Raw genomic sequence first — 12,613 nt, forward strand, 5'->3', positions numbered from 1 at the left:
CGGCCACCTGCAGCCCCGAATTCCCACCTGGCTCTTCAGAGGTTCTCCAAAAGCTCACCCAGAGCCCAATTTTTGGATGGCTGGGGGAAACCGGGTGCTGAAAGCTGTGGTGGCAGCAGGACTCTGCCCTCAAGGCCAGGGTTGAGCTGAATTTCCTAAACATGGATAAATCTTGCCCCCAGAGGAGGAAACAGCAGCCTGGGGAAGGGGCTCCAGCCCAGCAGCTGCTTTGCAGGGAAAGAATTCCAGAAAGGGCTGGAAACGGGGAAAAGGGCAAAGCCAAAGCCTGCACGCTCACAGCGAGCCCAGGCTGTCCCCTCTGCTGCCCCAAACCCGGCACGGAAGGGATGCAGAGGCCAAGCCCGGGGCAGGGCCACGGGGAGCAGGAACATTCCCGGGATTGGGGATTTGGGATTTGGAGGCGTCAGGGGAGCTGCTACCACGATCCCATTATCCCCCCAAAGCCTTAATCCCCTTCACAATGAGCTCCCCCAGAGTGGATTATTCTGCAGAGGGAAACACCCCCGGGAGGGGCACGGCCCTAAACTGCTCATCCCCACCCCGCTCACGGCTCGGGGCGCGCCGCTGACCCCAAACCCCACCTGGGGACAGGCACAAATCCTCCCCGAGGACAAGGACGGCCCAGCCCGAGCCTCTCTTGAGGAAATCCCATCCCCCTTTGTGGAATAGAAGACTCAAACTGTTTTTATGCTGGAGCAGGCTGCCAATTTTGTCACTAAATTTCACAGATCGATTGGCATAAATGTTACATTTTAATTTTAACATTTGAAACGTTTGGGTTTTTTTTTTTTTCTAAATGACAAGAGGTTCCAGTTTATCCTTTACAGCTCCTGAAATTGGGCTCATCTGACAGCTCTCGGCTCCTCTGACAGCTCTGGATTGGGGCCGATTTCATTGTCAATTTGATCGTTAACTCGTTTTTGTTTAACCTTTTCTTTTAAAATGCCCCACACAAAGTTCCCAGCGAAGCTTTGCCCACCACAACAAACAGCAGCAGCCCTGCTGATCCCCTCCTCGAGCCAGGCCTAGAGCACCGCTGGCTTTACAGAGATTAAATTCAGTGTATTTTGCTCCTTCGGCCATTTTAATGGACCAATAAGCTGAAGCAGGATCTGGTGGCTTTGAGGATAAAGTGCCTCTTGACTCCAATTTTTTGGGGGCAAACTGTGCCTCAGTTTCCCACAAAACTGGGCTAAATCAACCATTCCTGTTTGGGTGAGGTGACGATTCAGCAGGAGGAGAACAGGCAGAATTCTCTCCCTTCTGCCTTTGGCCATGGAGAGCGCCCAAACACTCCCAAAATTCCCAAAAACAAGGAGAAATCACCCTCAGGCACAGCCTCAGGAGGTTAGTTAAGCCAACTCCCATTCGAGGTTATTTATCTAATATTGAGGTTATTTTCTATCAATATATTGGGGTTATTTTTTATTAAGCATCAGGTTATTGATTAATTAATCCAACCCCTATTCAAGGTTATTTATGTACTATTGAGGTTATTTATCTATTAAAATATTGAGGTTATTTTGTATTAAATGCCAGGTTATTGATCAATTAACCCAGCCTCTGTTTGAGGTTATTTATCTACTATTGAGGTTATTTATTTATTCATATGGAGAGGTGATTTTTTATTATCTATCAGGGTATTATGAATTAACCAGCCTCTGTTTAATTATCTACTACTGAGGTTATTTATTTATTCATATGGAGAGGTTATTTTGTATTAAATATCAGGTTATTGATGAATTAACCCAGCCTGTGTTTGAGGTTATTTATCCATTTAACATCGTTCCCACAACCTCCTTCAGCACCTTCATCTTTCCCCTTTCCTCTTCATCTCTGGGTTAATTAACCCAAACGAGAGCACACGGCACTGCCTGGCTGAGCTGGAGCTCCTCACGTTGGGAAGAGACCCTTAAACCACGGAGCTGCAAAATAAAAGTGACCAAAAATGAAATCTGAGAGTTGCAGGAGTTGCATTTTGCCAGCAACGAGTTCAGCTTTGCAGAGGGAAAGATGAAGGTGCTGAAGGAGGTTGTGGGAATGATTTTGAATGGAGAAATAACCTCAAACAGGGGCTGGGTTAATTCATCAGTAACCTGATATTTAATACAAAATAACCTCTCTATATGAATAAATAAATAATCTCAATAGCAGCTAAATAACCTCAAACAGAGGTTGGGTTAGTTCATCAATAACCTGATAGATAACAGATAAATAACCTCAAAATATTTAAAAAATAAATAACCTCAATAGTAGACAATTAACCTCAACCTGGGTTGATTCATCAGTAACCTGATATTTTATAAAAAATAACCTCAATATATTGATAGAAGAATAACTTCAGTAATAAATAAAAAACCTCAAATAGGGGTTGGATTGATTCATCAATAACCTAATAGATGATAGATAAATAACCTCAATATATTGACAGAGAAATAATCTCAATAATAGATAGTTAACCTCAAACAGAGGCTGGGTTAATTCATCAATAACCTGATATTTGATAAAAAATAACCTCTATGTGAATAAATAAATAACCTCAACAGTAGATAAATAACCTCAAACAGAGGTTGGGTTAGTTCATCAATAACCTGATAGATAACAGAAAAAGAACCTCAATATATTAAAAAATAAATAACTTCAATAGTAGACAAATAACCTTGAATAGGGGTTGGGTTAATTCATCAATAACCTGATAGATAACAGATAAATAACCTCAATATATTAACAAATAAATAACCTCTATAATAGATAAATAACCTTGAATAGGGGTTGGGTTAATTCATCAATAAACTCAATAGTTATAACAGATAATAATAGATAATTGATAAATAACCTCAATATATTGATAGAAAAATAAGCTCAATAATAGATAAATAAATAATCTCTGAGGCTGTGTTAATTCCTAAATAACCTCATAAACAGTAGATTAATAACCTCAATATATTAATGGATAAAACCCCCTTAATAATAGATAAATACCCTCAACCAGAGGCTGGGTTCATTCATCAGTATTCTCATACAGAATAGATCAATAACCTCAATATATGAACAGATAAATAACCTCAGCAGGAGATAAATACCCTCTAACAGACGTTGGGTGAATTAATCAATAATCTGATAGATAATAGATAAAGCCCCTCAAACAGAGGTTGGGTGAATTCATCAATAACCTGATAATAGATCAATACCCTCAATACATTAATAGATAAAACCCCTCAAACAGAGATTGGGTTAATTCATTGATAACCTCATAGATAATAGATAAATACCCTCAATACACTAATAGATCAATACCCTCAATACATGAATAGATAAAACCCTGAAATAGAGGTTGTGTTAATTCATCAATAACCTGATAATAGATCAATACCCTCAATACATTAATAGATAAAACCCTCAAACAGAGGTTGGGTTAATTCATCAATAACCTGATAGATAATAGATTAAATACCCTCAATACATGAATAGATAAAACCCCTCAAACAGAGGTTGGGTTAATTCATTGATAACCTCATAGATAATAGATAAATACCCTCAATACACTAATAGATCAATACCCTCAATACATGAATAGATAAAACCCTGAAATAGAGGTTGTGTTAATTCATCAATAACCTGATAATAGATCAATACCCTCAATACATGAATAGATAAAACCCTCAAACAGAGGTTGTGTTAATTCATCAATAACCTGATAGATAATAGATAAATACCCTCAATACATTAATAGATAAATCCCCTCAATATATGAATAGATAAAACCTCTCAAACAGAGGTTGTGTTAATTTATCAATAACCTGGTAATAGATCAATACCCTCAATACACTAATAGATAAACCCCTCAAATAGAGCTTGTGTTAAGTCATCAATAATCTGATAATAGATCAATCGCCTCAATACATGAATAGATAAAACCTTCAAACAGAGGTTGGGTTAATTCATCAATAACCTGATAGATAATAGATTAAATACCCTCAATACATGAATAGATAAAACCCTCAGAGGTTGGGTTAATTCATCAATAATCTGATAATAGATCAATCCCCTCAATACACTAATAGATAAATACCCCCAAACAGAGGTTGGGTTAATTCATCAATAACCTGATAGATAATAGATTAAATCCCCTCAGTACATGAATAGATAAAACCCTCAGAGGTTGGGTGAATTCATCAATAATCTGATAATAGATCAATGCCCTCAGTACATGACTAGATAAAACCCTCAAACAGAGGTTGGGTGAATTCATCAATAACCCGATAGCTAACAGATAACCACAACTATTTCTCAGTTCCTCAATAAACACAGCCCTGAGCAGCAGATGGAACCCCTCGAGCAGAGCAGGGTGTCCGTGACGGATCCCTTGTCCAGGAAAGGGGAAGCCGGGCGTGCTGTGGGAATGGCACAGGGCGCTGAGCTGCAGGGAGCACAGCGGCGCTCAGCAATCATTTCTCACAACCAAATACTTACGATGGGGGTTCCAAAGGGGATGTAACCTGTGGGGGGAAAAGAAAAGGAAATTAATGAATCGGAATTGATGTCCCAGTCTGGGGACTCCAGGTGCCCTCACTGCCACCACCCTGGCACAGCCTGGAACTCCACCTGATGCTCCAACCAGCACCCAGCGCCCTCCTGGATCTCCCATCCTTTATTTGCTTTTCGAGCTCTCCCAAGTCTTTTCCTCAAATTCTGTGGAGCACCACAGAAATCAAACGCTTCACATTCCCCCTGCTGTGGCTGCCAATTCCTGTGCTAATTATAATTCATCTCTCTGGCTTCCACCAGGAGGTCTCGGAGCGTTCCCCCAATATCACTGAATCCACTTCCTGCATCCAATTTGCAACCAAAAAGGGCAAAGACCTGAGAGGAAGGAAAAATCTGGGAGACAAATTCAGGGCAAGGCAGCAAAGCAAAGGGTGCTGGCTTCTCTTCCCGCTTCACCCACCATCCCCCAAACCCCGTTCATTCCCCTGTGCCCAAATCAGGGGGGTTGCACCCAAAACCATGGAAAAGGTCCTGTTTATTTCAATAAATCTGCTGGAAAAGCACCAGGGCTGCACTGGCACTCCCAGGAGGGCTGCTGGGGACCTGAGCACAGGGGGAAAACCCCAAAGAGGGTTTTTAGTTTAATTTTTAATCATTAAACAGCTCATTAAGGCACAGAGGAGCTGATCCTCCCTGGAATCCCAGTGCTGGGGCTATGAGATATCATAGCCCATGGAAAAACAGGGATCATCCCATTCTTTCTCAGGGAATAAACCCTCCCAGCCCCCTCCTCTTCATCCAGTGAGGATGGATCAAGCTGCTGCCCTGTATTTTACACCCCTGGAGTTGTGGGCAGCAGGATTTGCCATTTTCTGCCACGTTAAAATGCTCCCAGTAGTGACAGATCCCACAAAAAATGCCAGGAAAGGCTCTGGCTGGGGTCCAGTTAAAATAGGAAGTGCCTGTCACCTCCATGAGGAAGGGAGAGAGAAAAGAGAAAAGGGGAAAAAGGAAAAGGAAAAAAAGGAAAGGGGGGAAAAAATGAAAGGGGAAAAAAGAAAGGGGGAAGGAAAAGGAAAAGGAAAAGGAAAAGGAAAAGGAAAAGGAAAAGGAAAAGGAAAAGGAAAAGGAAAAGGAAAAGGAAAAGGAAAAGGAAAAGGAAAAGGAAAAGGAAAAGGAAAAGGAAAAGGAAAAGGAAAAGGAAAAGGAAAGAGGAAAAAGGGAACAGGAAAAGGGAAAGGAAAAGGAAAGAGGAAAAAGGGAACAGGAAAAGGAAAAGGAAAAGGGAAGGAAAAGGGAAGGAAAAGGAAAGGAAAAAGGAAAATTAAAAAGGAAATGGGAAAAGGAAAAGGGAAAGGGAAAAGGGAAAAAGGAAAGGAAAAAGCAAAGGAAAAAGGAAAATATTAACACTAAATCTCACAATGGAATGCAGGATTTTCATTTTCCTCGCCTGCAAAGGGATTTTGGTGCTGGAATTCCTTCCTGATCTTGGTCTAAATGCTGACAAGACTCAATTCCACCAGAGGAGAACCCAACCCCCCCGTGCTTTATCCAAGTTCCAGGAGCAGCGGCCGGGACACGGCGTACCTGACATTCGGAAAGGCATGAAGATGGTCTCGTTGGTGTCGGGGTGGATGATGGCCTGGAAAAGTGTCACCAGAGAGTCCCAGTGAGGGCAAGGGCACAGCACAGCCACCCCTCGGCTCCAGGCACCCCTGTGACACCGAGTCCCTGGGATTTCCCTGCCCTGGGACCCTCCTCGCTTTCACCAGAGGCAGTTTGGGCTGGGCAGCCTCCACAAAACCCCTCCCCAGCACTGCTCTCCCCTGTCCTGCAGTAATTCATGCAATTAAATTAAACATTTAAATTGATTGTAATCATTTAGGAGGAAATCATTGACCCTCACATGCAAGGAGTGGCTCTGTGTCCCCAAAAGCCACCCAGAGCTGCACCTGAGCCCCAGGAAAAGCAGACTGAGGAGGGAAAGGAAAATGATTTCCTGTCCCTGCCTGGTTTCAGCACCTCCGGTGAGGCTGAGATGTCCTGGGCAGGAAAGGGGGGAAAATCCCTGGCTGTGGCAGAGGGATGGCGAGGATGAGGAGAAATCCCTTTATCCTGCGGGGGAAGCAAAGGGGCCACGGGGAAAACCCCAAAACCCCCGAGGCCCAAACACAATGGGGGATTCAGTTCAGGAGCTTCTCCCCATCTCCAGGTGTGGGTCCCGCTCCAGAACCTTCTCCTCATTCCAGCTGTGGATCCCATTCCAGAACCTTCTCCTCATTCCAGCTGCAGATCCCATTCCAGAACCTTCTCCTCATTCCAGCTGTGGATCCTATTCCAGAACCTTCTCCTCATTCCAGCTGTGGATCCCATTCCAGAACCTTCTCCTCATTCCAGCTGCAGATCCCATTCCAGAACCTTCTCCTCATTCCAGCTGTGCATCCTATTCCAGAACCTTCTCCTCATTCCAGCTGTGCATCCCATTCCAGAACCTTCTCCCCATCTCCAGCTGTGGATCCCATTCCCTAGCCTTCTCATAAAGTGGATCCCATTCCAGAACCTTCTCCTCATTCTGGCTGTGGATCCCATTCCAGAACCTTCTCCCCATCTCCAGGTGTGGATCCCATTCCAGAACCTTCTCATTCCAGGTGTGGATCCCATTCCAGAACCTTCTCCCCATCTCCATCTGTGGATCCCATTCCAGAACTTCTCCCCATCTCCAGCTGTGGATCCCATTCCAGAACTTCTCCCCATCTCCAGCTGTGGATCCCATTCCAGAACCTTCTCCCCATCTCCATCTGTGGATCCCATTCTAGAACCTTCTCATTCCAGCTGTGGATCCCATTCCAGAACCTTCTCCTCATTCCAGCTGCAGATCCTATTCCAGAACCTTCTCCTCATCTCCAGCTGTGGATCCCATTCCAGAACCTTCTCACAAAGTGGATCCCATTCCAGAACCTTCTCCCGATCTCTGGATCCCATTGCAGAACCTTCTCCCCATCTCCAGCTGTGGATCCCATTCCAGAACCTTCTCACAAAGTGGATCCCATTCCAGAACCTTCTCCCCATCTCCAGCTGTGGATCCCATTCCAGAACCTTCTCCCCATCTCCAGCTGTGGATCCCATTCCAGAACCTTCTCCTCATTCCAGCTGTGCATCCTATTCCAGAACCTTCTCCTCATTCCAGCTGTGGATCCCATTCCAGAACCTTCTCACAAAGTGGATCTCATTCCAGAACCTTATCCTCATTCCGGCTGTGGATCCCATTCCAGAACCTTCTCCCGATCTCTGGATCCCATTCCAGAACCTTCTCCCCATCTCCAGCTGTGGATCCCATTCCAGAACCTTCTCCCCATCTCCAGCTGCTGATCCCATTCCAGAACCTTCTCACAAAGTGGATCCCATTCCAGAACCTTCTCCCGATCTCTGGATCCCATTCCAGAACCTTCTCCCCATCTCCAGCACGAGCTGGACACCGACAGGCAGGTCCAGCCCTCTCTGGGTGGCCCCACAAGGGACACCCAAAACCCCCACAGAGCACGTGGATTTCCCAGGAACTCCCAGCCTGCTGTGCCCCCCAGCCTCGGTGCCCCCGGAGATCCCCACCTCCCCAAACCCTCAGTCTCCCCCAAACCAACAGCAGCAAAGCTCACTTGGCCCTTTTCGCCCACATTCCCCCCAAATTTCCTGACAGGCCCAGGAGGCTGCACTGGAATTCACTGGGAGGCAGAAATCCCTTCCCCAGGGATCTGGGACTGCAGGGAGGAAGGTACAGCACAGGCACAAAGCTTCCCAAGGAACTGTCAAACTGTTTGCAAAAAACTGGAGACAAGAAGGCTCTTGACTAGACAGGAAGGAGAAAATGAAGACATCAAAATATATAAATATATATAAAAAGAAAAAAAATCAGGCTCTTTGGTGGCAGAGTGTTCTCTGCATTTACATTTCCATGGGAAGGCAAAACAGCAACTGGCAAAGGGAACGAGGGAGGACAGGAAAAAGCAGCGACACTTGAAAATAATAAGGAAAATTGAAAATATTTTTGAAAGTGTATTACCTGTTTGATTTTTTGAGCTCCCCACAGCTGAAAAAACAAAAGAGAACATTAAATGTAAGAAAAAAATAGTGTAGTTTTAGCCCAAATGTTCATCTTTTAGCTGCTGTTATAAACAAACACAAGGGATTGGGACAAAAATCTCATTTTCTGCAGCCCACCAGGATGGATTTAAAGCCTCTTCACACACCTGAGCTCCTTCACACCTGCGTGGACAGCGAGAGACAATATTAACTTGTATTAAATGGGAAGAAAGAAGAAGAGCAGCCAGACTTCAGAGCTGTACAAACCCCGAAGCCTCTGCTGCACGGAGATCTCAAGGTAAATTTAGCACAGCCTCTCCCTGGATGAGCTTCCTGCGGAAATCCAGCCCTGCTGGGGAACAAAGGTGGGGCAAGCCCTGCAGGGAGCACAGGGAGCTCTTCAAATAAACCCTGGGCTCCCAATAAATGGAATAAACAGCCAGCAGTTCTCATTTCTAAATGCACCGAGAAATGCTCAGGGAGAGGAAAAATCTCGTTGAAAACTCTCGCTGTTGCCTCCTGACAGCTTCAAAACCCCCAAATCTGGCTCAGAGTGTGGGGTTGGAGGAGGAAACATCCTCGGAGAGGTGCAGGAGGAGACAAGGAGGAGGCAGCAAGCCCAGAGATGCCCTGGCACAGACACAGCGCCAGGGTTTGCCCTTCCTGCCCCAAGGCACAGGGCTTTCCTAAACCCAAATTAAAACCTAAACCCAAATTATCACCTCCAAACCACCTGATGGCTGATGTGCATCACTCCAGAGAGGGGTGGGAAGCTCTGAAACATCCCAGCAGATTCTGGGTTTTGCTGCTAAAAATTCGTGTTCAGCACCTCTGTCTGGGTTTGTTCCCCCCCGAGTACTTGGAGCTGCAAATGCCCCCTTTAAGCCCCATTTCCATTTAAAAACCCAATTTCTGCCAGCCAGGAGCCTGGCTGCTTCCCTGGCAGGGCTCCTTTGCCAATCTCTCCCCACCCTCGTGGCTCCTTTACTTCTCTCCAATTTGTCAACATCCTCTTGAGAGGAGGCCGCCAGGAGCCAGGGGAATTATTCCAAGGAGAGTTGTGCCGGAGCCAAGGCGGGCCAGGAGAACCTGGGGAGCTCTGCTCCTGCTGCTGCCACATCCCAGCGTGGTGATGGCTCTTTTTGGCTCACCATTTCCCACCCGTGCTCACCCTGCTGAGCTCAGCACTGCCACGGCGTTAATTAAACCTCATCCCTCAGCCCCGGTTTGCTGCCGTTCCCAAATATAAATCCATTAAAATGCTGTTGGAATGAGGTAATCAATGTGCTGTCAATTGCTTTAATTGACCCATTGATACCAACAACCCCGAATTTCACTCTCAGTTCATCCCAGGCTCTAAAATGAAGCTCTGTGATGAATTCCACTGCCTGTGATGAGGAACTGAACATCTAAATGTCACATACACACGGGGCAAAAATTCCCTTCCTAAGGAAAATCACCATTCCCCCTTTTCCAGCTGGAAAACAGAGCCTGGGACACACAAAGGACAATCCCTGTGGGTGCTAAGGACCAGGTGGGTCTAAATCCCAACAGCCAAAGGGAAGGAGGCTCCACACCCAGCCAGCCAGCAGGTCTCTGCCTGCTCCAGCAGCTGGAGAACTTCCAGGGGGTGCAGGTGGAATTCCTGGGGCTCCAGGAGCCTTCCCAGCACATCCCAGTGAGCCCAGGGCTGCCCAGATCCCCTTTCTGCAGGGTGGGAAAGAGAACTGCGGGATTTTCCTCTCCAACTGCAGGCTCTGACACCAGCAAAAAGGAAGAGGGATGCTTTCTGAGCCAGCACGAGGGCTTTTTTGGTCAAATTCTCTAATTTCATTAATTGATCCCAATATTTATGCCTTTCCCTGCTGCAGTGCAAATATTGTTAGAACACGCGGTTTCATTACTTCTCCAAAGAGACTTCACAAGATGCACCTGATGAGTCACCTCAGGATTCTGCCAGCTCATTTTCACTTCTTTCTCCTCTAATTCCTCTTCTGTCTGCAGCGTTTTCCAGCAGCTCCAGCTCCCTGACAGTCCTGCCAGCCCGGGCTGCCTTGGAGAGCAGCCTCTGGGTTTGCTGGGGTTTCATTCCCACCCTGGAGGAACAGCCACGCTCCCACCTCATCCCCCCCCGGGAAACTGCCCCTTCCAACAAATCCAGACTCGTGCTGGGGTTTGGATTTCACTCCAGGGTGGCTGGGGGTGACCAGGTGGAGCAGGAGGCTCTGGGATGGAGCATTTCCCTGGAGCAGGAGGGTCTGGAATGGAGCATTTCCCTGGAGCAGGAGGCTCTGGGATGGAGCATTTCCCTGGAGCAGGAGGCTCTGGGATGGAGCATTTCCCCTGCTCTGGGATGGAGCATTTCCCTGGAGCAGGAGGGGCTGGGATGGAGCATTTCCCCTGCTCTGGGATGAAGCATTTCCCTGGAGCAGGAGGGTCTGGGATGGAGCATTTCCCTGGAGCAGGAGGGTCTGGGATGGAGCATTTCCCCTGCTCTGGGATGAAGCATTTCCCTGGAGCAGGAGGCTCTGGGATGGAGCATTTCCCTGGAGCAGGAGGCTCTGGGATGGAGCATTTCCCCTGCTCTGGGATGAAGCATTTCCCTGGAGCAGGAGGCTCTGGGATGGAGCATTTCCCTGGAGCAGGAGGCTCTGGGATGGAGCATTTCCCCTGCTCTGGGATGAAGCATTTCCCTGGAGCAGAAGGGTCTGGGATGGAGCATTTCCCCTGGAGGGTTCCCTGGGATGGAGCATTTCCCCTGGAGGGTTCCCTGGGATGGAGCACTTCCCCTGGAGCAGGAGGGTTCCCTGGGATGGAGCATTTCCCCTGGAGGGTTCCCTGGGATGGAGCACTTCCCCTGGATGGCTCGGGGCCCCACAGGGGCTCTGCCTCCCTCAGCTTTGGGTGCTCGAGGCTGGGATTGCACCAGGGGAGACCAGAGGGCTGGAGCAGTGTTATCCCAACATCCCACCCTCCACACAAGCAGGCGGGAGTGGCCACTTCCCTCCAACTCTCCCCCAGGTGAGATGAGGGCAGACCACACGGGCCAGGCTCTGCTCCACGGACAGTCCCTCATGGATGGGCAGGAATCTGCTCCAGGCTGCTCACAGGTGCTCTCAGATCCACCTTTTCAGGACTCATGGAAGAGATTTCCATCCGTCCTTTCCAAGATTTTGATTTTTTTACACTTTTTTCCAGGAAGAGTCACCTCTTTTGTCACCACCTGGAGCAGTTTCAAAGCCCTGAGCTCGGGGATGCCAGCACAGGGAGGAGCTGGAGCTGCTGGAATAAATCCAGAGGAGGCTCCAGGATGATCCCAGGGCTGGAGCAGCTCTGCTGGGATTGCTCCCCTAGAGAGGAGAAGCTTTGGGGTGACCTCACTGTGGCCTTCCAGGACCTGAAGGGGCTCCAGGAGAGCTGCAGAGGGACTGGGGACAAGGGACAGAGGGACAGGACCCAGGGAATGGCTGCCACTGGCCAAGGGGAGATTGGGCTGGGATCTTGGCAAGGAATTCCAGGCTGGGAGGGTGGGCAGGGGCTGGGCTGGAATTCCCAGAGAATCCCTGGATCCCTGGCAGTGTCCCAGGCAGGTTGGATCCACCTGGGACAGTGGGAGGTGTCCCTGCCATGGATGGGTGGCACTGGGTGGCTTTGAGGTCCCTTCCCACCCAACCCATTCCAGGATTCTGGGATTTTATGAACTCAGTTATCCAGAAACATCACCTTAAATGTCACGATGATGTTTAAGGCAGGGTCTCAAAGACCACCAGAATCTGAAGAGAACCAAAGCTGTGGTGAGGAGAGGGAGACTGGAATAAATCTGGGGAATAGATGTGATCTTTGCTTGTCAGGACATTCATTAGCAATCCTTATTTAGCAGCAGAATTGCAGCTTAGAGATAGTTTAAAAAAAAAAAAAAGAATTTATTTAAAGAATCCATCCAGCCCCAATCCCTTCCCCAACACCTGTCACTATAAAAACAGCACGGAGGGTTCCAGTTCCCCTTAATGGATGAGCCTCCTCCTAT

General features: G+C 47.4%; 1 protein-coding gene across 1 annotated transcript in view; it reads right to left on the reverse strand.

Annotated features, from left to right (window-relative positions):
* SFXN5 (sideroflexin 5) overlaps positions 1-12,613 on the reverse strand; it is a 101,726-nt gene that overhangs the window by 57,239 nt on the left and 31,874 nt on the right. The window contains exons 4-6 of the mRNA XM_064419176.1: positions 8,567-8,593; positions 6,097-6,151; positions 4,495-4,520 (exon numbers count right to left, since the gene is read on the reverse strand). Coding sequence (XP_064275246.1) covers positions 4,495-4,520; positions 6,097-6,151; positions 8,567-8,593 — 108 coding nt within the window. The remainder of the gene's footprint in view (positions 1-4,494; positions 4,521-6,096; positions 6,152-8,566; positions 8,594-12,613) is intronic.

Source organism: Passer domesticus, chromosome 4 (genome assembly GCF_036417665.1).
Source record: "Passer domesticus isolate bPasDom1 chromosome 4, bPasDom1.hap1, whole genome shotgun sequence".
NCBI lineage: Eukaryota > Metazoa > Chordata > Aves > Passeriformes > Passeridae > Passer > Passer domesticus.